The 25,271-nt window shown below is 40.7% G+C and overlaps 1 protein-coding gene across 1 annotated transcript; it reads right to left on the bottom strand.

Moving 5' to 3' along the window:
- Nucleotides 1–72: 72 nt before the first annotated feature.
- On the bottom strand, nt 73–25,164 carry VPS35 (VPS35 retromer complex component). The gene is made up of 17 exons (XM_063334457.1): nt 25,081–25,164; nt 18,355–18,453; nt 17,529–17,625; nt 17,073–17,196; nt 15,506–15,688; nt 14,971–15,184; nt 14,125–14,208; nt 13,580–13,689; nt 10,451–10,547; nt 10,200–10,348; nt 9,467–9,674; nt 8,801–8,956; nt 5,982–6,104; nt 4,850–5,029; nt 3,119–3,358; nt 2,270–2,413; nt 73–966 (listed from the first exon to the last, which is right to left on the bottom strand). Exons 1-17 carry the CDS (start codon nt 25,081–25,083, stop codon nt 787–789), a joined length of 2,391 nt encoding a protein of 796 aa, XP_063190527.1. The 5' UTR covers nt 25,084–25,164; the 3' UTR covers nt 73–786.
- Nucleotides 25,165–25,271: the final 107 nt, after the last annotated feature.

Here is a 25,271-nt window from a genome sequence, read left to right as displayed (position 1 = left end):
TTGCTTTTATCAGAAGGTTCAACATTAGCATTGGGTTCAACAGTGGGCTCTGAAGAGACATGAAACAACAGGTGTTAATAGCAACTTTATTGTTTCACTGGTGCAAAATCATGATACTGAATAAACTTGTGTAATGCATTTTCCCCTAAATTTACAGTAATGAAGGTTATACATATCTATATAGATTGCAATTTCTCTATTTTTATACTATTTGAACAAAATTATCTTGATAAATACGCCCTGTGCACAGTACTGGCCCTCACTGAATGTCACAGAGCCTTAATATGCAAAATATAACTTCTGTTTTTGAACATGGTACTTTAAAACTCTCCAAACATGCATTAATATATTCTAGTTTTTAGGGAAAAATATTACACTTAGTCTTAACTGGCATTAAAAGAAAAGCACAAGCAGAATCTGACATACAATAATCCCAAAAATCTGATGCTCTGTAAGGATCAGACACAGTTTCAGATGACACTCACCGCCAGTTTAGAACTCTAGTGCTACAGAAGCAACAGTGAACAGACAGAAGAGAAATCAGAACCGGAAGAGCCCCACCATGTCACATGGATTTCAAAGAAAGTTTCGGCCATGCTAACTGATGAAACCTGGAGTTGCTGGTCCAACCTTTCAAATTTGTTAGAGTATTCAACACAAGTGTTTGAAGTGCCAGACTGAACACATGAATGTTAATTTGACATTTCCGAGAGGCATAACCTATGAATCTATTTAAAAAAAAATATGGTATGTAAATGAAAAGAAATAAGTACAGTGTGTATCTTCCTAAAGAACAAGACCTTCATAAATTGGCCCCTCAGATTCTGGTGATTCCCTCCTCAGACGCAAGTGTTCCAGTGTGTTGTGAAAGTGTTTGTTAATTTGTTCTGTTTCTTCAGTAGACTCAAGGTTTGGGAGATCTTCTCTTATCTTCTGTATAAGCTGATTCAAAACCTGAATTGTCACCTATAGGAGAACATAAACAGAAGTCATCAAGAAGAACCTCTGTATAAGCGGACAGACATTAGTTTTAACAGACTCGTCTCTAAACTGTTGGTATTTGGACAGTTCTTAGAAATATTGGTAAGACTGTATGCAGACAAACTGTTGGAGACTGCCTTCTCTTGCTCCTCTTAGGACTATTCTGATTTCAGAGTTTTGTGGAAGTCCCCCCTCATCCCAGCAAATGCAAAGAACTTCTTAAGTCATTAACCTGATAGCTTTGTGACTTTTACCACAGCATCTCTCTCCAGTTTATTCAATACAAATTTAAAAAGCTTTAAACAAATAAAGCACATAATCAGATTGTCCACCCACCCTAACATAATCTGTTTCTTGTAGAAGTCATTCAGGAGAGCAATATCAGATTTAAAGTTATTCTTAGTAACCCAGTCATCACCTAGGAAAGTATAGCTGCCCATGCTGCCAAGCCCAGCGCTACACACAACCCCACAGCACAAAATGCACTGCAGATCACCACTGTACTAAGGTTATTCTTAGGTCTGCCAATTGCTTGAAATTCAATGTTTTATTGTCATCTCCGTTAGATACAGCATCTCCTATGCTACAGCACTACTACAGTGGGAAGCCAGTGCAGTTGCTGGAAAGTCAGCAAATCTCTAAAATCTCTTTAGACATTCTCTCGGAACTACAGAGTATTCATTAACATCTGCTCTTGATCAAACGCTGACATCAGATGTGGATCTCTACTTAACCAAGCAGCTTTTTCAAACTGGATAAATTTACTAGTTATCTACTAAGAGAAAGTGTATTAGGTAACTGCTATGTCAGATTTCAGATGCAGAATTTAAGCTGGTACGTGAAATGTCATATGTATTTCTTGAAATTAAAGCTTACACCAACCATTTGTGGCGCACTCAGCAGCGACATTAAACAACTGTAAGAATTTTCTTTCCCTTATGTGCGTATTGTTAGGTACCTCTGAAGTTAGATCTTACTACTTTCTCATTTAAGTCCTAGTAAGTTTTGATCTAATAAATATTTCAGATATCCAAGTTTCACAATATTTAAGTTCATAACTACACTTCAAATGTTTGATGTTTTCCCCATGTAAGAATGAAGTTTTATCTACAATTTTACTAGCATATCAAGAATTGACTACTCTGTTGTTATCACCAGAACTTGTGCCTCTCATGAGAGGCTACAAAGCAAGTTAGAGAGCCGTGATTTGGGGTATAACTGTGAGTGAAGAGCTTAAAGAAAGTGCTCTTTAAAAAAGATGCAATAGAGAGAATGCATTTCCACTCACCGCCTCATTTTCCTTTTCATAAAAATAGATATATCTATTCAGAATTTCTATGAAAAGCTGGACTTGCAGAGAAGGGTCCATGCACTGATTTGCTATCTTCAAAGCCTTCTTTAGGCATTCCATCACTCTTTTTCCTCCATGAAGCTAGAAGGAAAAAAACAAAAGCAATAAGAAAAAAGAGAAGCTTAGGGAGCTCCAGTATCTCTTCTCTTGGCACATATACAGCGTTACCTGGTGGTCTACCACAGAAACACAAAACTACACAAACTGCGCAGAATAAGCTGTCAATGAAAGCTTACCTTTCCTGACTGCTACCAGTTTTACTAAGTTTCCTGTTAAATCAGGCAATAATATAAACAGTTGTTGAAAGCCTTCAATTAAGAAATCAATAAACTCAATTTTGTAACATGTACAGTAATGCATACTTTGAGAAACAGATTTCAAACATTGCTCTTTTTAATTACAGCGGCTTAGGTGACAAGCCCTGAAAAATACACAAATTTTACCTTTATCAACTCATATTTTTAATTTGAAATTCAGTAGTTCAGGTGCGAACACAGCTACAGTAGTAAACACATGCAAAATGTCAACTGTATTTTGAGAGCCAGTCTTAAACTAGTTGACACTCCAAAGCTTGCATGGTACTACCAACCTTGAGTTTTCTCCACTTTTGTATTTATGCAGATTACACTGCAGTGAGATGTAGAAGCTTCATATATTAGAATACATTCCAACCAGATCTACATCATCAAGTGATATATCCACTTCAGAAGTTAAGCTCCTTCAGAAGAAAGGCAGAACTATGTTACCAAGGTAGCGTGTGTTACACTGCTGCTGCTTTACTCTTACCTCCTCTCCATTCTTGTCAGTATTTCGGCCAGACCAAAACAGATGGGCACAGGTGCTCACAGCCCGACATTGGTCTGGCTTCTTAAGGAGCTTAGAGGCTGCCAGCGCACACTGAGTCCTCAAAGGCTCATGGTTCTCCTCACTGAAGCACTTCATCCTCTCAAATGTCCCAATTATCAAGGTTATTGCAGCCAGCTGTGCTTTTGAATCACTGATTTCATCTTCATAGAGAGAGAAGGCCTAGTCAAGGGAAAAGGCAAGACTTTCAATCACTGCTTTACAACACATCAGCAAAAAAACCAAATCACACCTGTTAATGACATGGCAGGAAAGTGACCAGTTGGGGCTACTCGTGGATGAAACGCTGGACATGAGCTGACAATGTCCAAGGCCAAGGCCAACTGTACCCTGGGGTGCATCAAAAGAAGCGTGGCCAGCAGGTCGGGAGAGGTGATTCTGCCCCTCTGCTGTGCTCTGGTGAAACCCCAGCTGCATCCAGCTCTGGGGCCCTCAGCACAGGAAAGACATGGACCTGTTGGAGGAGGGCCACAAAAACGGTCAGAGGGATGGAACCCCTCTCCTATGAGAACAGGCTGAGGGAGTTCAGATTGTTCAGCCTGGAGAGAGAAGGCTCCAAGGAGACCTTATTGCAGACTTTCAGTACTTAAAGGGAGCCTACAAGAAAGATGAGGACAAACTTTTTAGGAGGACCTATTACGATAGGACAAGGGGTAATGGCTTTAAACTAAAAGAGGGTAGATTCAAACTAGATATAAGGAAGAAGTTTGTTTGTCAATCTGAAGACTGAGTTTTTCCTCATTTCGAGCATCTGTTCAAATAAGGAACTTCATTAGCAGAAATTGTCCATGAAGAGGATTTGATTCTTTGAAACGTACAAAACAGCAGAGCAGAAGCTGAGTGGTAGGTCAGTGACCACAGAGAAGGTAAGAAAAGCATTTGCATTCCTGCTGCATGGATGAGTAGCCTTGAGAGAACACACAAGACTAAACATCTTGAACCGTATCTCTAATAGAAAGTAAATAATTGTCATGCTGCTCTCATCTTCAGAGTTGTGCTACAGTGACAACCAATACAGCAAGGAAAGGCTGAGGTTATCAGTGACTCAGTTTAAGAACGTGCATTAGTAGGATTATTAGGGGAAAGATTAGGACAAAGCTTGCAATGCAGATGACAAATACATTGGTTCCTTATCTGATGGGAGGATGAGGTTTTTGCAACAAGTAAGGCTTTAAGACCAAGTTACAGGTTTAAGTGGATTTTCAGAGTAGTTTATAATAGGTTTCAATACAAGGATTTTAATTAGCAAAGCCCAGCATGGCAGTTGTGAACACTGCAAATTTTAAAGACTTCCAAAGAGTGCTTGTGGTCAGGGCAATACCAGCTAGGGAAAGGAGCTGGGAGACAGTAACAGTGAAAGAGCATTTTATGTTGAGAAAGCTACGCTCCTCGAGTGAGCCAACTATACAAGTAGGAGGCAGCATTGCAACATACCACATGTTGTCAGACTGAGTATTCAAATCAGTAGCAATGGAGCTAAATTCCACAGCAGCCTGGGAAGCAAGAATGAAGATGAGCAGTTTCTACCTAGTAGCATTAGCTGTCAATCATTTCAGATGTTTTACTCACACTGGATGGTTCAGTGTTCAAGAAACCTACCCAAGCCAAATTTAAGGTAGCAGAGGACAGTGACAATAATAGTTGAACACTCACCTGGGACATGAATTCATAGGCCACAGTTTCGTGATTCTCAAAGCCAATCTCTCCTGCAGCCAGTGCTCCTTGTAGGAAGAGCCGGAGAGGCAGCTCTGCCAGTTCTGCTTTGATCAGAGCACTGATGGTCTGATGAGCAAACGAGAAGATCTTCTGGCACTTCTTTTCCCATTTGTCATCCTAGAGAAGTGAAACAAGTCAAAGCTTGAACAAGACCACTGCTATAAGGAAGAGAGAATCTAAATTGTAGATCTGTTCAAGTTCTATGTTAAGTCTGTTTTCCTTTGCATGCCACTCCAGCCACTTATTTACTGAGCAATAGTGAGTGCCCTAGCAGTACTGTGTTGACCTCAGTGGGTCTTCACAAAAATATTTCTTCCACTTACAGAAAGGTCACACCCATTTTTCCTACCAGTTCCTAGAAGCCTTCCTCAGAAGTCTACACGGAGTTGCAGTTACCACAGCTATGCTTAGAACATAACTGAGCAAAAGCCTGATTAGTTAAGTGGAGAAAAATTCTATTCTGTCATCCCCTGGAGCATCAGTCAGAAGTGGAAGGGAGTTTTAAAACATTCGTTTTTAAGAGTGTTTTAACAAACGGTATTTTAACTCATTTCCCCACAGTAAGGGAAAACACATACTTAAGCTAACTCTCTCAACCAGAAAGCATTAGAGGGCCAAAATGGATCAGTAATTGTGTTAGTGTGCACTTTCGCAGCTATGTTAACATGCAAAGAAAGCACTTCCTTTTAGAAACATTAAAATAGCATAGCTACAGATGAAGTTGATGAATTTCAATATCCAGATTTAAGTCAGTTTCATGCCATCATTTCTAGTGTCATCATCCTCTAGTCTCCATGTAAAATACACATAATCAGACACCTTCACGAATAAACACAACTAGCCAATTTCTACTTCATCATTCCTCAAGTGCTGAGATAATTTAATACGAATTGGTAAAAATCCTCCTTAAATTAGAAAGCATTCACACCTCAAGTAAAAAATCTGCTTTGAGCAAAAAAAGCCTAGCATTCTGTATCAAGTCTTAGCATACTATAGCCAGAAAAAAAATGCATTTTTAAGAAAGCCGAGAAGCAGCCAATATACAAGAGTTACTTAGAGGTCAACTTACCACTTTGGAGTTCTCTTTGTAGCGAAAAGCAAGCTGGTATGCAGCAAAAACCAATGGTGGCAGTGTAAAACGAATGCGTTGGTTCCCACCCGCACCGAAGTGTTTCCGGGCAGTGTTTAGGATCTAAAAACAGAAGCACTGTAAGCTTAGCAATTCTCAAAAGAGGTATGTTATTTGCATCTATAACTTAGTCTGTACTCTATGGAACAAGAGCATCAAAAAGACATACTGTTAGCGTCAGATAAATTACAGTATTTTGTGGGGACTACATACAAGTTGCTTGACTTGAATTAGATTTGTGCAGTATCTGTAGCTTTTTATGCTACATCTGTCCGAGCTTTTCTTACAGCTGCTTAATAAGCGTTAGACGACATTTGTTGTACTATATAAACCGTAGATACAATTTGGATAGTGCAGCAAGATGGAAGTTGCCTGAGCTTGCATTTAATAACGATATCAGATACATTCTGTCCTCAACTCAGTGGAAACTACAAAAAATACTATTCTGTCTTATAGGAGTCTGTAAAAAAGTAAAAGAAAGAAACGAAGTTTCACGAAACTAAACACAGAAGTCAATAAGGCTTCTCATACTCAGAGAAAGAAGACAGTGACACATCTGCAGCTTTTACCTTTTTTTCCCGTTTTTAGATTTTTCATTATGCTTATTAATGACTGCTTCATTTTTTTTATTGTCTTTCTCAGTTTTGAGCACAAGCTGCACACACAGCACAAATGCACTATTTTCCTGCCTATCACCCTTGTTCTAAATCTGTGGAAAGGGACTATAAGGAGCTCTACTTGCATATACTGTTAGCTTCTCCTCTTTCCCTTATTTTGGGATTACTCTATCTATTGATATAGTTAGTCATGTATTCTCAAAATCAGAATTCTCAGGAATAAAGAGAACTCCAGGTATCAGAAAAGAAATTAATCTGTTCCAAGCAAGCTAAACATTACATCTGTTGTTTGTAATAACCTGACTCTCTTTCAAAGAGGACAACTCAGACATGCCGTATTTTACACTAAAACTTTGGAAACTTAAAGAGTTTCTTGCTTTTGTTTAAGTCCCATTACTGCTTTGAAATAAGCACTAGAAGTGAAGCCCAGTGTCTAACTCCACATGCACTTTTAGACTACATCTAGAATTCATGTAAATAATATGAATAAGTACCAATTTGTCATCGCCCATTATACGCCCTATCAGCTACTTTGCTTGTAATGCGCTAAGGTGTTTGAATTTGCATTTCAGATCTCTTGCATACAGAATGCATAATTTAAAGTGAGACACTGTAACAGAGCCGTCAAAATTCCAGTGTCAGATTTTCCCCTACTGTTCCTGTAATTTAAGAAAATTTGATACAAGCATTCTCGATGCTCATCGAGAAACCATTAAGCATTTTTACTAAAAGGTATGAAGTAGCTTACAGAATTCTGTCCCAAAGGTAATTTGACAAGTCCTATGATGGCATTTAGAGATGTTCACTCTGACGAAAGCTAAGCATTGCTAGAAGAGAAAGACGACAGCCTGATATTCAGAAGCATTGCAAAAATATCTTCATCTCTAGCTATGTATTTTTGCCCCAAAAGACTTTGAGTCAACTCTGTTAGTGACAGCATCCCTTTGAGGGAAGTTTTGTTCTCTATTAACAAATAAAGTACTTATCTTGGCTTTTCCTATATGAATATAGTACTTGCTAGCTGTAATTAACCTATGTAGTTCTTGAAATTAATAGGGACCTGGCTGACCTTGCCTTTCTCCAGCAATACTCAGGAATAATGCAGTCAATGAAGAGCACGTCCTGAAACACAGCTGTCTCCGATCTTTGTACAGGCCTTTAAGCTATGCTTCTCCCCATTAGAGAAGCTGCAAAGTTCTACCTTTCAAGCAAGCAATCTTTATACAATATTTTAAACCCAAGCTAAGTTTATGTTGGCCTATTCTGTTTCTATGGTATGATATTGATGCAACTTAAAAGAGTTTAAAATGGAGGCAGCCAATTATATTTCAGGCACACTAACTGTGGCCCTACTCAGGCCTGAGCTCTGACTAGAGCTAACTCTAGCTCCTGCAATCTCAAACAGCATCCAACTTCAGCACGCTTTCTGCCAGCTTTTCCAATGGATATTCCACAGATAGAATATCTGTCCCTGTGCCCCACCACGCGCTTCTCAATATAGGGAGATCACTTAAACTTGAGATAAACTAAAGCCAGAAAGAACAAATTAAGATCAGAGAGCTACATAAAGCTTTGATGGATCAACTCAAACTGTTACAAGTACCATAATGCATAAGTTTCAAGGCCATATCTAATCTGCTATTAAGGACAGACCAGGCAGACAGGAAGAACATTTTTAACTACTAACCAGCAGTATACTACATGCTATATCAAGACTATATATTTGACTAATTAAAATCCCTCACTCCAAACCTATTAGCTGAATTTTCTGAGCTTTTTTGTGCATTTTGATACCAAGAGAATGCAAATGGTACCGTGCTCCAAATTTCACTTGCTTCTTTTTAGATAATCATTATATGAAGCTGTCAGAACGTTAATTAAGAGTTACCACAAACTAATATAACTGCATCCAAACTGCCACCTTACAGGACAAAGTTTAAATCTACAAATGCTTTTAAGTCCTAATCTGCTTTTTCCAAACAAACACCACACTGCCTTTAAAGGTATCATATATAATGTTTTGTACTGAGTGTGTAGTGCCAGAGTGGTGACGCCCCAGCTACGCTAAATCCTCATATAGTAAATAATGCAAGAACCGACAGTTCAGAGAGCACAAACATTCAGAAGCACCAATCACCATACCAGATACTGTTGGTCAGGGTCATCTGAACGCAAAAGATGAATAAATCTTCCCACAAGGCTCTGCTCGTCAGCAAAGTCCTCAGGGTCAGGGTCTTCAGCAGGCTGATCCGGTTGATCCTGGATCAGCGTGGATACCAAATTCATGATAGCATCAACCTGTTAAAGGCAATATAAGCTCTGTTTATGCTTATAGACTACTATGGTTTAAGTTGACAGCAACTGCAAACATCTTTACAGCCATTTGTAGCACTGACAAAGCACTCGGAGTCTGTTGGCAATGCTTTCGGATGTATTTGCCTTACTCCCTGAAGAAGGGTCCCTCTTAGCAGAAGTGGGACAACATAGCAGTTTAGAGGAAACTGAGATTCCAAAAGTACTATCCAGCCTTCTCCAGGTAATAGGCCTAGTTTTAAGGGGATTCAGGGTCTTTGTTCAAACCTAACAGAAGCAGTCTCTAAGATAAGGTTAGGTAAAACGTGCAAAGACAAGATACTTAAGAATATAAGTGGAAGAATTATTAAATGGGATAAAGTCTATGCTAATAGGATGAGGAGGTAGGGGCATGCAGGTGGGAAAAAAGGCATGCCTTGCATGAAGTCACTTAATACGTAAAGTCTTCAAACAGTAGTTTAGATACCTAGAATTTCTACTTAACTTATGTCATACCTGTTCTTGGGACACAATTTCTGTGTTATAATCCAATACATTGCTAAGCACATAACAACTCATGCTCTTCCTGGACTCGTAATCAAAGTATTCAAAGAGTGGGTGGAAATGTTTTAGTTTCAGAACTGTCAGGATATTGTTGTAAGTATCAACGGGGATTTTCAAAAGTCTAGTCAGCTCCTTTGAAACGGCACTGCTTGTTGCAATACTAAAAGAAAATATACGTGAAAAACACAATTAATCAATAGTTCACACACAGAGACAGATTTAAAGTCTGCCTCAATACAATCCTGATGTAATCACAACATCTAAGTGACTTGCTGCTAGGGAGATAGGAAATAAAGTATCAAAACAAGTCATATCTTGCTCTTTAGGGTGTACGGTGGAAACAGCACATTTTAAGTTGCTGATAGCAGAAGCAAAGACTGTGGCTGCAAATTCAGCAAGAGAAGAACTCTAGAGTGCTGTAAGGAATGAACAGATAATGACTACGCACAGTGTGGCATACACATCGTGTAGCTGTACGGCTATACAGCAGGATTTATGCAGACGTGAGCAAGACCTGGTTAGTCAGTAGTTTATCACGATCCTCTGTAGCTTGGCCCAAAAGCAGTAGTCTTACACATCCAAAGCACATCTCTTTGCTATCTTGCCAAATATGATGAAATGCAGAAGTCAAGATTACAGACTATTAATTGCCACTCCAGAGAGAATGCAAGAGACATTTACTTACTGTTCCAGATTAAGTTTATTGAATATTTCCACAGTTGTCTCCAACACCTTATCAACATAGTCAACACGGTCCGGGTAGCATTTCATAGCCAAGTTAATGAGAGAAACTTGCAAAGATACCACATCCTCTGAGGGCATGTCCTGGCGAGACTGAAATTTAAGGCAGTATTGGGTTGATTAAAAAAAAAAAAAAAAAGAACATAACTTTGCAAAAAAACCCCAAAAAACTGCATGCAGGAATATCCAGCGTACCTGTATAACAGTAGCAACCTGCTGTGAAAAGATGTCAAACAGTTTGATATCTGCTGGGATACCAGGTCCATCTTCACGATGTGCAAATAAAGCTAACCTGGTAACAGATAACAGGAAAGCAGCTTGGTCAGCATAGTTTTTACATGCCTTAGATACAGGCCAGAAAGAGATACTGGCAGAAAAATCAAGTCCTTTAAGTGCATTTGCAAGCTCTATTACAAGCAAAAAGGAAATTAATGGAAAACAGAACCCTTAAGAGCAACTGATCCTGGTAAATATCTGTCCTGCAAAAGAGAGCTGACAGAGATGGCAAGATGAAGAGAGAACAAGAATGGCATTTCATAATCCATGTTCTTCACTAGCAGCAAACGTTCTGATCTTCCATCAGAGAAAAAGGCATAGAGTGGGCTGATGGAAGAGCAAATATCCTGCATCTATCCAGTGACATCATTAAGTCAGAGATTCAGTAGCATTCTCTGCAAAACAGTCTCCAGACAAAAACACAGAAGAAACACTGACTTAACTATGCTTTGTCTCCAAATTAAAATGGACCAACAAGTTTGGGACTTGCACTGTATGCAAAAAGCAAAATACAAAGCAAGTTTGAAGTGGAAAAGAATACTTTTTTTGGGGAAAAAACCCACAAACAAACAACAAAGCAAGAAATTGCTATCCAGATGTTATAGAGCTATCTCTATCTGTAACAAGAGAAAGTCATGCCAACCACCATTTCTGCAGAAGTCAGACAGAAGATAAGAATTGCTACAGGAAGGCTAGCAACCTAATAAAGCTGCAGCTTAAAAAGCTCAGCATTGCTATCTTTGCTTTCTAATCGTTATGGGATCATTCTATTGTGAATTAGAGAGACACCTACAAAAATATTTAGGAAAGGGCACAAAATTATTTATTTATTTTAAGTTATTTCTTACAGGGTTTCTAAACTTTGATTCTGAAGGAACTCTGGGTCTGAAACAGAGGTAGGTAAAAAAGATTAAGGTGCCAAAAAACGTCACTACCAGGAAAGATAGACACTGAACTACTCTTATATTTCATTAGGTGGTAACAAGCAGACCAGGAACAATAAAGCCAGGGACAATCACTGTCTTTTCTCAAAGGGACAAAGCAGCTTTTCTTGGCAACAGCTCAGAGGGTAAGGCCAGCATGCTGCAAAGTATGATCATGTTGCAGACAGATGGCAGCATAATTAAAAGCTATGAACGGTTTAGCAAGACAAAAAAGATCCCAAAGCAGCAAGACTATTTGCAGAAAGCTTCCTTTAACAAGAAAGCCCCATAGGAATAGGGACTAAAGCTTCACAAGCTTCCTCAGCAGTTGCTGGTGTTCAGTTTCAATTATCCCATGCAAGCTGAAACGAAGATGAAAAATGCAACAGGCACTACCTGTATGGAGCAGATTCATGTCTTAACTACACAATACTGAAATGCATAGCAATTGCTCCTAACAACTCCAATCCAAACACAAGAGCAACATCTTCCCTTCCTGCATGTATTCCAAGAACCGATCCACTCATATTCTGCAACATTTGCAGTAACATTACAGTCAAAAGCACAAGTTGCCATACTACAAAGATGACAATCATCATACCACCACCTTTCAACTCTTGTTCTATAGCCAAATGAGAAGGCTCTGGAAGACACTATTAGTTGCCCAACAAAACACAGTAGCAGTAATTCTCGGAGGGCAGCAAGTTCACTGCTAGTCAGTTGCTCACTGTTGTTTGTAATAGTAAGAATAGAAAACTTACTGTGGAGGTAATACCAAAGCTGTTTAAGTCCTCTAAGTAGACATGACAGCAAAAGCCACATGAAGGAAAGCGTTCTTGCAAGAATTACATTGCTACACACTAATGTAAGAACCTATCAAAAGATCCTGTGACCTCTGCTGAAACAGTCTCAAGACAGAATTTCTCAGAAATTAGACTGTTATAGGCAATGTTTCTTGGGGTTTGGGGTTTTTTATGTGGGTTTGTTTTGTTTTAGGGTTGGGTTGTTTGTTTTTTTTAAAAGCTAACAAAATTATGAAAAATCTCAACCAAAGCAGGAAGTTATAGGAAATCAATGAATTCCTGTGAACATCTCCAGATGAAGGCAGAGCTGCTTACAACACTGAAAGATTCTCCAGTAAGACTGAAGTCCTGAACAAATAGATCTGATGTAGCCTGGAGAAAACAAACTGCAGATTTGTTAAGTAAAAAGTTCAAGACGCTAAACTACACCAGTCATGCATAATACAAATGCTCCATCTCCAGGCATTAGACAAGATAAAGAGATAGAGCCAAACAACCCTACTCATTGCTGAATGCCACTGGACTCAAGATCCCTATAGTAACTGAAGTCCATATATTGGTACATGGACCGGATATACAAATGCTTGCGCGTAAATGCAAGGACAAGGCTTTTTTGAGGCTTCAAAAGCCATATAAGTTCACTTCCTCTCTGCACTAAGAAAGTACACGTACTCACTGATAATTCATGTTGTTTCTTTTCAGGATACAAATCAAAACTTCAGTTCCAATTTCTCCCCCGTTTGAATTCAGTGCAAGCAGCTTTTAGCAGTACCTCCACAGGAAAAACACACTTTTGGGAGAACGAACAGGCAGGAAGCTAGTGATAAACTAAGAATTAAGGTGGTCGTTCTATTTCCTGCTAGCTCTTTTCTGGAAAGGCAGATGTTATGCTCTCTGATTAAAACTGCAAGGTAAAGTATCCTTGATATATGACTAGCCACTAGGATCTTCAAGTTTTCAAGAGGCGCCTATAACCAGTATGGTTGTCAAAGCACATGGTTGTCTGAACTGCTGCCACGTTAGCTCAGAAACATGAAATTGGTCAATACTGAATGGGTCATTTCCTGGCTTAATCTGTTTACAAGTTTTAGTCAGTCCTTAAAGCAGGTTTCATTGGAAGCTGTAAAAGCAGAGTCCAGAGAGCAGAAGCTATAGAAATAACATTCTTCACAGCCTTAGTTACAGGTGATAGAAAAACATAGAAATAATGAAGTTAACAGAACGCTTTCAATTTTTGATATCAAATGCTAGAATAATTATCATCTGGGTGTGCACAACACAAACTTAGTTTTGAGCCAATTTCCACCCCCTTGGTCACTCACCTGTCAATTAAAGCAATAATTATATTTTTCACATTCACATTTTGGTGCAGCTCAGCACAGGCTCTGAGAAATGGGTTCAGGGTTTGGAGGTGAAATTCATCTGGGAAAACCTGAAGTTTTAGATCAATAGTCATCAAGTTATAAACTGAATTTGCCCATTGTTACACAGCAGTAAAATGCAACAGTCATTCTAAAGCAGATAGCCACACAGTTCCCCAAGCTGACCTTGGCTGGGTAAATGCACAAAGCAAAAGATACAAGACAAATGGGTAACTTGAAGGCCCAGCTATCTATTACAATTCATGCTGCAGGCAACACTGCTCAGATGCTTACAAGCTTCTGCAACAGAAGGAACACAAAATGGATTCATCTCCACTCTGCCTGTCCAGCAAAAAATAATATGGGACAAGCCACTATGTAAGAGTCACAGGGATGAAGTTTTCCAGTTTGTGAGGAAGAGGTGAAAGTAGCCTGAGTCTGATTAAACGTATAGGAGTTAAGTGTCCCTGTGTCCCATCACTGTAACTGAATTTAAGCAAGCTCACCTGTATGATGCACTCCATGAGGTACTCCTGAGCTAAAGCATCTCTACAGTTTACAACTTGCTCCAATATTCCAGGCAGAACAATCTGGAACAGGAAAAGAAGTCTTCAGTGATTTTACAATTACTTTCTAAGTTTCTATTCAGACATACGCATTTAATCCAAGCAGAGCAGTATTTCTAACATTCTTCAGCTTATTCTTTACATAAAGGCTTTCTGATAAAAAGTCCCAGTTTTCAGCAGTTCCATCCTTCAGGAAAAAAAAAAAAATCTACTGCTCTCAGATATCTGTCCCTTTCATACATTATGCAACCTGTAAGCTTTGATTTATTAAGTCAGCGCTACTAGCTTTGCTGGCACATAGCACTACTCAGGGTTTCAGCAGTACCGCTCAGAATCATTTTCAGCAGCTATATGGTAGAACTTACAAGGGACGGACTTCTAAATAATATAAATTGCTTGACTATATGCAATAACAGTTCTCTTGAATGTTTTGGGAAGCACAGCTTCATTTAACTTGTAAAGTCTGTCACAGAATGCTGAATGTGTACACATCCCTTCAACTAGCTCATTATCGTATAAGTAAAATGGGAATCAGGAAGGAAAGTTTTAAAATTTCTCGTCAACATTACAGACAAGCTTAAAGAAAAAAATGTAACCTCTTTAGTCCCACAACACATTATACAGCTTCATTAGCATTCAGAACTTCTCAGGTGAAGAGTTCTAGAACAGCCAGGTTTACTGAACTTTTAGACTAGCTGTAACACTTCAAGCTGCTCATTTGAAATTCCAAACTGGTTTCATTTGGAAAAAGTAACAGAAGTCAGAAAGGCTGGACAGACATCCCACCTGCTTGTATCGCTCCACATTAACACCTTCCAACTGACTGAGGCGAACCAGGTTTGTTCCTACTAGGATTCTCAGTTCCTGCCTTTCTCGTTCCCTTTTCTCTCTGTCCCGACTATGGCCCTGGTGTTGCATTCGCACCCAAAGTTTGTTCATCTCAGCAAAGTTCAGCAGCACAAAATCCATCGAATCACTGATGTCTCCAGTGGTTTCTTCACTGCAATTGAAAACAGATTAAGAACAGGAAAAGCTTGTCAGAGGTATTCAACCTTCCATCCACTTGTGAACATCCAATTTTTAAGAAGGTAGGAGGGTGGGGAAGTGTGTGGTGGGATATCTGGGTTCGTAAGAAAGGTTCACATCCTCACTTGTGAGAAACATTAGTTCGGAAAGGGAATTCTTAATGGACGAAACACCTGTCAGATCTATACAGTTCTAACATATCTACTTATCTCAAGCCTGAAGTCATACAGAAAGTTCCAATATCTTCTGTTAAAAACATCAATTTTTTTTTAAAGTTATAGCCCATATTTCTTACTCTGCTTGCTCGCCTTCATCTGGTAAGATATTCCTGGTACACTGCAGGAGATAGTTTCTAAGAAAGAGGCCTCTAAGAGGATGCTGTACTCCACGGCACATCTCCACCAGGTCTTTCAAAATATCTTTCCTGGACTGTGGAAATGACTTGACATAGACAACACCTACTGTTATCAGGAGATACCTGCAAAAGGCACAGAATCAACCAATAAATTGTAAAGTAACACACTTCAAGGCAAACAGTTCCCTTCCTAGCAGTATTACCAAAGCACAGAAAGCAATAAAATATCACCTAGGTCCCATAATTTTGGATATTTAGTCAGTTTTCAACTTCTATTCTCCTCTGCTACAGAGCACAGCCAAGTCTGAACAGCCACCTGACCTCATTACAATGCTTTACGCATTGCATGTGTAAATGCTTGGCACGCATAAAGTTCTCTGTGCTCTTAGACTAGCTTGTCTATACTTCCAGCACCCCACTAAGCTGGAAAACAGCTCTGGCACATATAGATAAGTAACCTATTATGGTGAAACAGCTAAGTCTCTTTCACCACACTGTAGTCTAGCAGGATAGGTTTCTTCAGAAATCCCCAGGCCTGTACTCATTCCTTCAGCATCTCTACATTAAGCAACAGGTAGAAGGAACATGCAAGATGCAAAGGACTGGTGCTCCAGTATACTTGGACTCCCCTTCAGCTTAAGAGAACAAACATACAATGCTCAGAAACTTCACCATAGAGGCCTAAACCCTCTCTGCACACTCCTCTGCCTCATGCATGGATGTGGGTAAAGACATTGTGGCAGTCATTAGCCAAACCCCAGCAACTGCAAGAGGATCCAGCCTGGTGTTTCCAAAGCCTCTTTCTCGCATGAACATAAGGTCAGGAATTAAAAACTACAATACCAAGCAAAATCTGAGTCTTAAGTCTGAATATCTAGATCTACTCCAGCTCAATGGTCACATATTTAAAGATAAGCCTTCCAGTATCATCTCTAGCACGCTAACACATAGCGAAAAAAAGCATATTCAGAAACACAAAGCTTTTAAGAACTAAGATACAGAAATTTTCAGCTTCCTTCTCACACTTCCTTGTCTCCAAAGAGCCAGATGCTTATAAAGCATCTACTGTGTGTTAGGATCTAAGACCTAGATCCTCAGGTACAAGTTCATTAACAGATAATGGAAAAAGTTAATGATTGTGTAAGTCAAATCTTACTGATCAGAACATGGTACGTGGTTAATCTTCCACTGACCAGGTCTTCACCCAAAAGCCAACTTCTTTCCAAGACCAAAGAGGTTCCATCTTGGTCATGTGCAAAACCAACACACTGTCAGGAGGAACTGACCTTCTGCAGCTGCACTCTTGTACTAAATTTCATAAGTCTCGTAGCAATCCACTCTTAAGATATGCAGAAATACTATTCACCATTGACAATTGAATTCTTGCTGTCAAGCAAGGACGCAGAGACAACCATTACCTGAACCCAGAGACTGACCACTATTCACTGGAGTTTTTTTTAATAAAAACCAACCAACCAAAATCAAACACTAACATATACACACTTACAGTCTTGGAATAATATTTCCAGCATACTGTACTAGCTCATAAAGGTCTGCCACTTTCCTTCCTTTGGCAAATTCATCTGTCAGGTAGACTTCCAAGTAGTGTAACTCATCAGAAATTGCCATATCTTTTTCTCTCAGTTAAGGATTTTAAGTCAGAATGTCTACAACAGAGTTACATAGTAATTCGCTCATTCACACCAAAGAGGAAAGATGCTGTACCAAATACAACCATGCCTAACTAGGTAGTACTTCTGAAACAATAATCACTATCAGGATAAATACACAGTGAGCAAATAACTGTATATTCTCCTACAACAGATCCAGATAACTAAATACTGAGGAGAAAAGCGCTAGTAAATATCTGAGACCAATGAGATGCAATTGTACCAAAAAAAGCAGATGAACATTTCATTCCAAATTCAGCATTTCAACCATTCATTTCCTCTTCAAAGGATACAGAGCTCATAATAGCTCTTTGGAGATAACATGGACGTCCGCAGCTCACCAAGCATGTTGGAAGCATGTTTCAGAGCATCCATGAGCTTGTTTTTGTCCTTCAGAGAAAGAAAGGGAGAACAATCTGTAAGAAATAACACTAGGCCAACTGCAGTATTTTAGAAAGCTACACTTTTAGCTTTATAAAAAAGCACACAAAGATTAAGTAAACATGATGTGAGCAATAATTCTAATTAAATCAAGTAATTTAGTATCTAGCTTGTACTATATCACCCATCCTAATTTCAAGGATTTCCACATAACCCTAGTCAATGCTGTTTTCCAGTCACAGAAGAATTCATGCATCAGTCTACAATTAATCACTACAAAATTTATCCAGTGCAGCAGGTAATTCATTATTGGCCTCACAATCTGTGTCTCATGCCACGAAAAGACTACATGGAAAAAAAAACAGCAGTATGTTTAACATAAACAAGAACAGTTTCTCATCATATAGTTCCATATGAAATGAATTTAAGCAATAACGTTTGATGCCAAATGGCGGGCTTATTCTCAGTTTAGGTTTACTTAAATGCAAGCATATAAATTATAAAGGTGCACCTTTATAATTTATCTTGTCATATATTGGAGCAAAATCAGGAAGACACATTTGAAGAATACTCAGGGCTCACTCTCATTGATTAGATGCCTCATTTATTTGCAAAGTCTCTGCCAGAAAGATGCATAAAGGGTTAACTTTCCTCACAGCCCTAGAGATGAATATTGATTTAGTGCTTTATTCCTAGCAGACAAGAAGCTTCACTGCATTTTAAAAGTCACGTTCTTACCAAGCATCTCTTCATCTGGAAAGACTGCACCTTCACAGCCTGAATGGCTTCATCCAGGAGTTTTTCCTGTTCATCCTGAGGAGATTGCTGTGTTGTTGGCTGGAAGGAAAAAAAAGAACGCAATTATTTTTATGAAGCTGTTTTTGACTTTATTCAAACTGGGTTCCTGTAATTTAGAACACAGTGCAAATGACACTGCAGTGTGACCACTCAAGAGCTGTCAGACACACCCACGTGATATTTAAGGGAGAAAGTTTCCAGTGCTCTGCAAAAACCTGAAGGCAGGGAAGAGATAGGTTGTGGATAGCCTGTGAGCACCATCACTTCTTGTAGCGCAAAGCCATGGGGACAGAAGAGGGTCAACTCTTCCCGTCTAACATTCAGAGGTCCAGAATCCAGTGCAAGTAACCAGCAAGAAAACGCCAAGACATCACTCTGCTGAGAGGAAACACTGTTACTTCTCTCCACAGAGCTTCAAAGCAATGACTGTCCAGAGCGCACACACTGCAACTGTACCGATGCTTTCCTGTACTCACAAGTCGTTAAGTTCTCAATTAACTGCTATCTGAGCCACGCAACTCCATTAAGGACAAGTTTCAGATAAGCAAAGGATAAAGTACAGTTAGTGCTTTCCGGAAGGTAGAAGCGACTTGCAGAAGGCAACATAAAACTGAAGAGAAGCAACAACTCTTCATGTCCCCTACTTGTCCCAGCGATTCTCTTCCTCTTACCCCTCCTCAAAGAGGCACGTTCCAGGCCTTCAACATCTTTTGCTTTTCCATGGATCATACTGCATTTTCTTATAATATTAATTAAATCCATTGCTTACAGCCTTAGATTTCCCCCCAACACAGCTATAATAGACCTTCTCCTACTGCAGCTGCTCCCTGCCCTCTACCAGACTGATGAGATTAGTTACCATGAGCATCTTTGCACTATCCTCAAAGATGTCCAAGTCTACTGATGTCCCTAATGCGCTCCCTGTCTGCAACCAGCCTTCCTCCTAACACCGGACAAGGAAACACTACCATCCACCTATTGTTTAAGCCCATTCTTCAACATCTCATTAAACCCTCACCGCCTCTCCTAATCTTAGTTTGTTTTCAGATGGCCTCTCTCAAATATTGACAAAGATAAAAGCACTGATGTTGGGTCCCAATTACACCTTCTCTAGTCTTGACAAATACCATGTACACAGTGATTCACACAGCAGGTTCTCCCAAGGCTGCATCTTCAGCAATTTCTCAACTATTTATACTTTTTCTCCTCATCCACTGTGTTCAGAAGGTTCCTGGTCTCCTCTTTTTAACTACTGTTTTCTCCCTTCTTGTTCTGCAATTGGAATCTCCCTAATACGAGTCACAGAGTACCTCCCCACTACCCTTTTCCACATACAGAAAACAGACAGTGCCAGGCAATACTGTTCTTGCCTTGATCATGCCCAAATAGGCAGTGAATCTCTGCCCTTGAAGGTTTTCAACACCCAGCTAGACAAAACCAAGGCTGATCTGATCTAACATTGGTGACAATCCTGCTTCAAGCAGGAGGTTATATGAAACAGTTTCCCTCCAAACAGCACTTCTGTGACTCAACGTACCTCAGTAATACTCAAACCATTCACGATAACCAATTAACAAGTCTATTTTGTCAACAGAAAAACTCTAACAAAGCTCTCTATATAATTAATCACATAAAGTGCAGATGTTCCAAAAAGCCATTTAAGCATAACGTGAAAGTGGTATCCATGGCTAGATGACCCTATTTCCCAGAAAATTCAATAGCTACAAACTCTAGAAAACCTCCAACTGTGAGACAAGTACATTCTGCCAACAGAACTTTGTGGTAATTGCTAAGCTTTATTTATTCCATGACATACCAGACTTTCAAGGAACAGAAAATGACAGTGCTGGGACTAGCGTGCAACAACCAATATCAAAACATCATGTAACACGCTTGATGAATTACAACTATGCCAGCACATTTGTCACACGCTACAGTCCCTTGAACCCATGGTAGTGCTTTAGAGAAGACACATCGTTACTGCGCTAAATACCACATGCTCTATCCATATCAGATTCCTCTATATTAAAGCATAGTGGAGTAATGTTAACAGTAACCACAACTTCCTAAGCCCCCTTCTCCCAACTGGCATTAAGCTTATACAGCTACCAGTCCTGGTTTTCCATCCCCAGCTGTTCACAGGGCCATGCAGTGCTGGAAGAACTGTTTAGGCTGTAAAGCATTAAATATGCTAGAAGACTAGCCCAGCTGATTAATACTTTACCATTCACCTAGTTCACCCTACAACCACATAAAACCTTGCAATTCGGGCTGTGAAAAGAATGTCTTTCAACAGCAAAGTCAAGTTAAAGCATTTATTGAAACACATAATATTTGCTACAGCCCTAAGACATGGCTGGCAGACTGCACATGCATCAGTTTCCTTACTTTTGGTGTAAAAGCCACTGGTTAAAGCATAATTGCTACTACAAGTTTGAGACTACACTTCAGATCACATCAGATCATACGCTCTGTCAGACCTAGCTTTCCCATTTATAATGAACAGCATCTGCTGTACATCAAATTCTGTCTGCATCAAGACAAGACAGACAATATTTCCATTTCTGCTCTAAATTCGAGAAGCAATGTCCCACACTGTGCTCAACATTGGGACTGTAATAATTATGTGACTGAATTAATCAATGGAAGCATTTCCATGTTAGCACAAGAAATTTACTTTTCTCTCCTGTATCTCTTCAAGATTAAGAGTAAAATTACACTCATATCTGTTCTGATTTGAAGACTGAGAAGGCAATTGGTCTAAACAAAGATGTCTTTACTACAAGTGTACTGCACTTCATGTCTAAAGAAAAGACAATCTCAGCATTTTACAGTCGCACAGGCAGTGAGATAACCTACCACTGACTGTCACAAGCATACAACTGAAGCAGCCCGAAGTGTTGTTTGCAGCAGCTTTACTTCTACATGGAAGAGAAAACATCTTAACAACTTCCAACTCTTTCTTACTTTTCCATATTCAAAGTCTGGATATTTATCAGCTTACCCTTTTCCTTCTACTTCAGAAAGCAAGCCACTTTCAGCTTCAGAACTATCGAGCGCTTCCACACACAACCTGGTTATTACCAAGTGACACAAAACATCACATCAAAACACGTGTATCCTGATACATATCCCTGACGTTTGAGGAAATTGTAGCAAAAAGCAACTGAAGTGAAGAGAACATACAGCAAAAGCCTATCAATAACAGTTAGGAGGGCACACACCAAAGCAGAAGCCAGCTCTTCTGTCAGATACAATGTGGAATAAAGCTACATCTTCCACTCCAAATTAGGTACCTAATAATACAAGTGTTATTTTATCAAAAATGCAACTGCGCTGTGGAGTCCTATGCCAACCTACAAACAATAACCTTGAAGGTAAGCTTTTGAAGTGGAAGATACTTTGACACTGGAGAAAAGCAGCAGTACTCTGTAACCAAGGCACAGAACGTCCTGCCTTGTCAACAGCACATACAATAACGTACAAACTCCTGCACGAACACAAGGTAAGCAATTACACAGACGTTTAGACTTTAGAAATGCCTGAGCCCTACCCCCATTAGACACGCTGCAAATGTTGAAGAAAAAAGGAGAGCTGATGCGAACACAGTTTTCTGCTTTACTTGTTCCCTAACTTCTTTTCCTCTGAAGCCACAAGGAAGCAAGTGAGCAGTGGGGAAGGGACAGAACTGCCTCTTTCAGCTGCACTATCAGTTTCTGTACAAGAGACCATAGGCTTTTTCTACCTTTGAAGAAAGGACTATCATAAATTACTGCATGCAAGTTGTGGAAGTCCCAACACACAGCAGCTGAATTTGGCGGGGGGGGGGGGGGGGGTGGGGGGGTGTGGGGGGGGGGGGGGTGAGGAGAGCTGGCTTTTGGTGTGGTTTTTTTTTTTCTTTGTTTGTTTTGTGGTTTGTTGTTGTTTGCTTGTTTGTTTTCTTTTAATAAAGGCTAGTGAACTATAAGTTGCCTTGGAAAATAAGAATTTGCTTTAAACCTTGAGCTAGCCTGGAAGAAGTCTACTGCCTGTCTGATCAGAGTGGGTATTACAAGTTATCCTGCAGATAACAATTAGAAAATATTATCACAGCAGCACATATTATTCTGGACCTTGCCTATCCTCATAATAGCAACTATTCTTGAACATATAAAGTAAATATTGCACCTATTGTATACGATTTACCTATTTTACACTACTCATCTCCATGAGAAGATTTCGTAAGATTCACACTTAGTTTCATACTTGAGACTTAGCTGCACTCTGGAGATGGTTATTATTTTGGGGAAACGTGCTGACTAGTTAAGATGCTCATTCCACTTAAAAGTTCTGGTAAAGAGAAAGAATTACGTAGTATAGAAACACAGCACAATTCAAGGCAAGCTTGTGGAGCCTACAAAATAGCATGTACTCTGGTGATACAGGTATCTTAAGCTGGATGCAGAGTACAAACAATACACAGTAGAAGGTTTTGCTTCTGTTCCATTCTGAAGTGTATTTTCATCTAAACTCCAAATGATTAAGTACTTTTCTTTAGTTAACTGATGTGCTTACAGTCCATTCCGTACATTACTTTTCCTTCTGTATGCTCACATGTTTGTGTTTAGTACCACAATGAATGAGATTTACCCAAGAAGGTTTTCCTGCCTCCTCCTAGTCGGATTTTGTTAGGACTACCTACCAACCAGTCACCACTGAGACATTTAAAATGAATGCTACCCAAGACAAAAGATAGGTTAGCTACAGAAGCTGACCAGGATAACTGCCAGCCTACAAACGAAGCCTGAGTGCGCACAATGCATTGCTGTAAGAGTCACTGAGCTGCTCAGAATTAACAAAAAACGTATAAGCATTTCATATCATATAGGAAGTATTACTCTGCAATACTGAAGGCAACTCCAGAACTTCTATTATAACTCACAGCATAGGACCTCAAAGACAAACCAGAGAGGAGAAAACATTTTTCACATGTTTAAACTGGTATTTACTGTCACAGAAAGCCACAAGACATTAACAAGAATCAAAGGGATGGACTTTTTATTCAGGGGATGATCACGAACAGCCAGAATCCTCTTAAAGTCAGTCTTGTTAAAGGTACTTCAACACTTAAGCCAAGCACGGCCATAAGAAATGACAGTGGAGCCTCATTTGGTAGAAGGGACGTTTGTGTGTTTAACGCCTACAAACACCTATAAGTTCATTTCTCCTGAATCACCTGATATCAGCTATTCTTACAAAGAGGACATGAGATAGACAGGTCTCAGGCCAGTTCCCATGGAAGTGACAGGCAGAGGAAAACTGTATCATTCTTGAGTTAATGACTACCACAAAAGTATCTATGTGGGCGACAGAGACTGCTATCTGTATAGATTTAGCATTCCTCATCACCCAATTAAGTATTTTCCGTTCATTTGTCAAGTAACATCACAGGTTTTTCTCCCACACACACCTCTACAGGATATAGTATTAAACTTATACCAACATATACATAACTTTAAAAAGAAAGTCTGCCCAAAGGCCTAGGAACTGTGCAATCCCTGCTTTATAAAGAACCATAGAATGGTTTGGGTTAGAAGGGACCTTAAAGATCATCTAGTTCCAACCCCACCGCCATGGGCAGGGACACCTCCCAGTAGATCAGGCTGCTCAAAGCCTCATCCAGCCTGGCCTGCAACACTTCCAGGGATGGAACATCCACAACCATAACGCATTCAGTTAGTTTTTGCCTCGCTGTCTAGATACTGTTAGTACTGTTTATACTCCATACTTAGGCTAATCAACATGCTGTGATGGTTAAAGCAAGCGCAGCTTAAAATTTTATTGAATATTAAATACCACGGAAGACACACTAAACAGACTTTTCAGTTTTACTAGGAAACCTGATTGTCCCCTTATTTTTATGGGACACTGAAAAGCATTTATCAGCAAGAGCTCTTTCCATGCTGAAATTTTTGGTTTGCCTCTCTAATAAACACTAATATTTGTTCCAAAACAGTCCTCTCGAGACTGAGAGGCCCACCAACGCACATCCCTCCGGTCTGCAGGAAGAGAGAGGCTGAACAGCCGCGCTGGAGGGTGGGGAACAGCTGAACAGCCGACTGCAGGCTGGACAACAGCCGCACGCCCGCACAGCGCTGGAAGCGCCACAACCTCGGGTTTATGACAGGAGCAGCGCGCTAAAACACGGTAAATTCCGACCGCAAGTGCGGCAGCCGTTCCCTCATAAATACACCTGCCTCCCCGGCGCCCCTACCAGCACACTCGGCTCAGCCCAGCGACTCGCACCCACCGGGACAGCCGCGGGCCGCCCTCACCACGGCACGAGCCGTTACCGCAGGCACAGCGGGCCCAGCCCTCACCTCAGCCCCGCCGGGGCCGGGTCGGGTCGCGCGGCGGCCTCCGGGCGCGGCTCCTGGCCCACCTCCCCGCCCCCGCCCCGCCAGGCCCGCACCCCCCGCCGCCCGAGCGCGGCCATCGACAGCGTTCCCGAGCGGCAGCGATCAGGAGCCCCCCCGCCCGGCCGGGCCTGCCCCTGGGCCGGCGGCGGGCGCGGGCCGGACCCCTCCCACTCGCGCACAGGAAGCCGCTGCGAGCTCCCCCAGGCCCCAGCCCGCACCCCGCAGCGCCCGCCGCGGCCCGGCCCGGCCGCCCCCCGCCGCCCCTCACCATGGTCGCGCCGCCGCCGCCACAAGCCGCCCCCACCAGCAACGCCCCGCAGCGCCGCGCACCGTCATGTGACTGCGCCGCCCGCGCCGCGCCGCCCCGCCCCACCGCCGCCCTGTGGCCTTCCCATTGGTCCGCTCCGAGGAAGTGGTCCGCTCCAGGCCGATTGGCGTTAGAGGGCGGTGATTGGCGGC

The sequence above is a fragment of the Chroicocephalus ridibundus genome, chromosome 4 (genome assembly GCF_963924245.1).
Source record: "Chroicocephalus ridibundus chromosome 4, bChrRid1.1, whole genome shotgun sequence".
NCBI classification, from domain to species: domain Eukaryota; kingdom Metazoa; phylum Chordata; class Aves; order Charadriiformes; family Laridae; genus Chroicocephalus; species Chroicocephalus ridibundus.
This window is presented reverse-complemented; position numbering and strand designations above follow the sequence as displayed.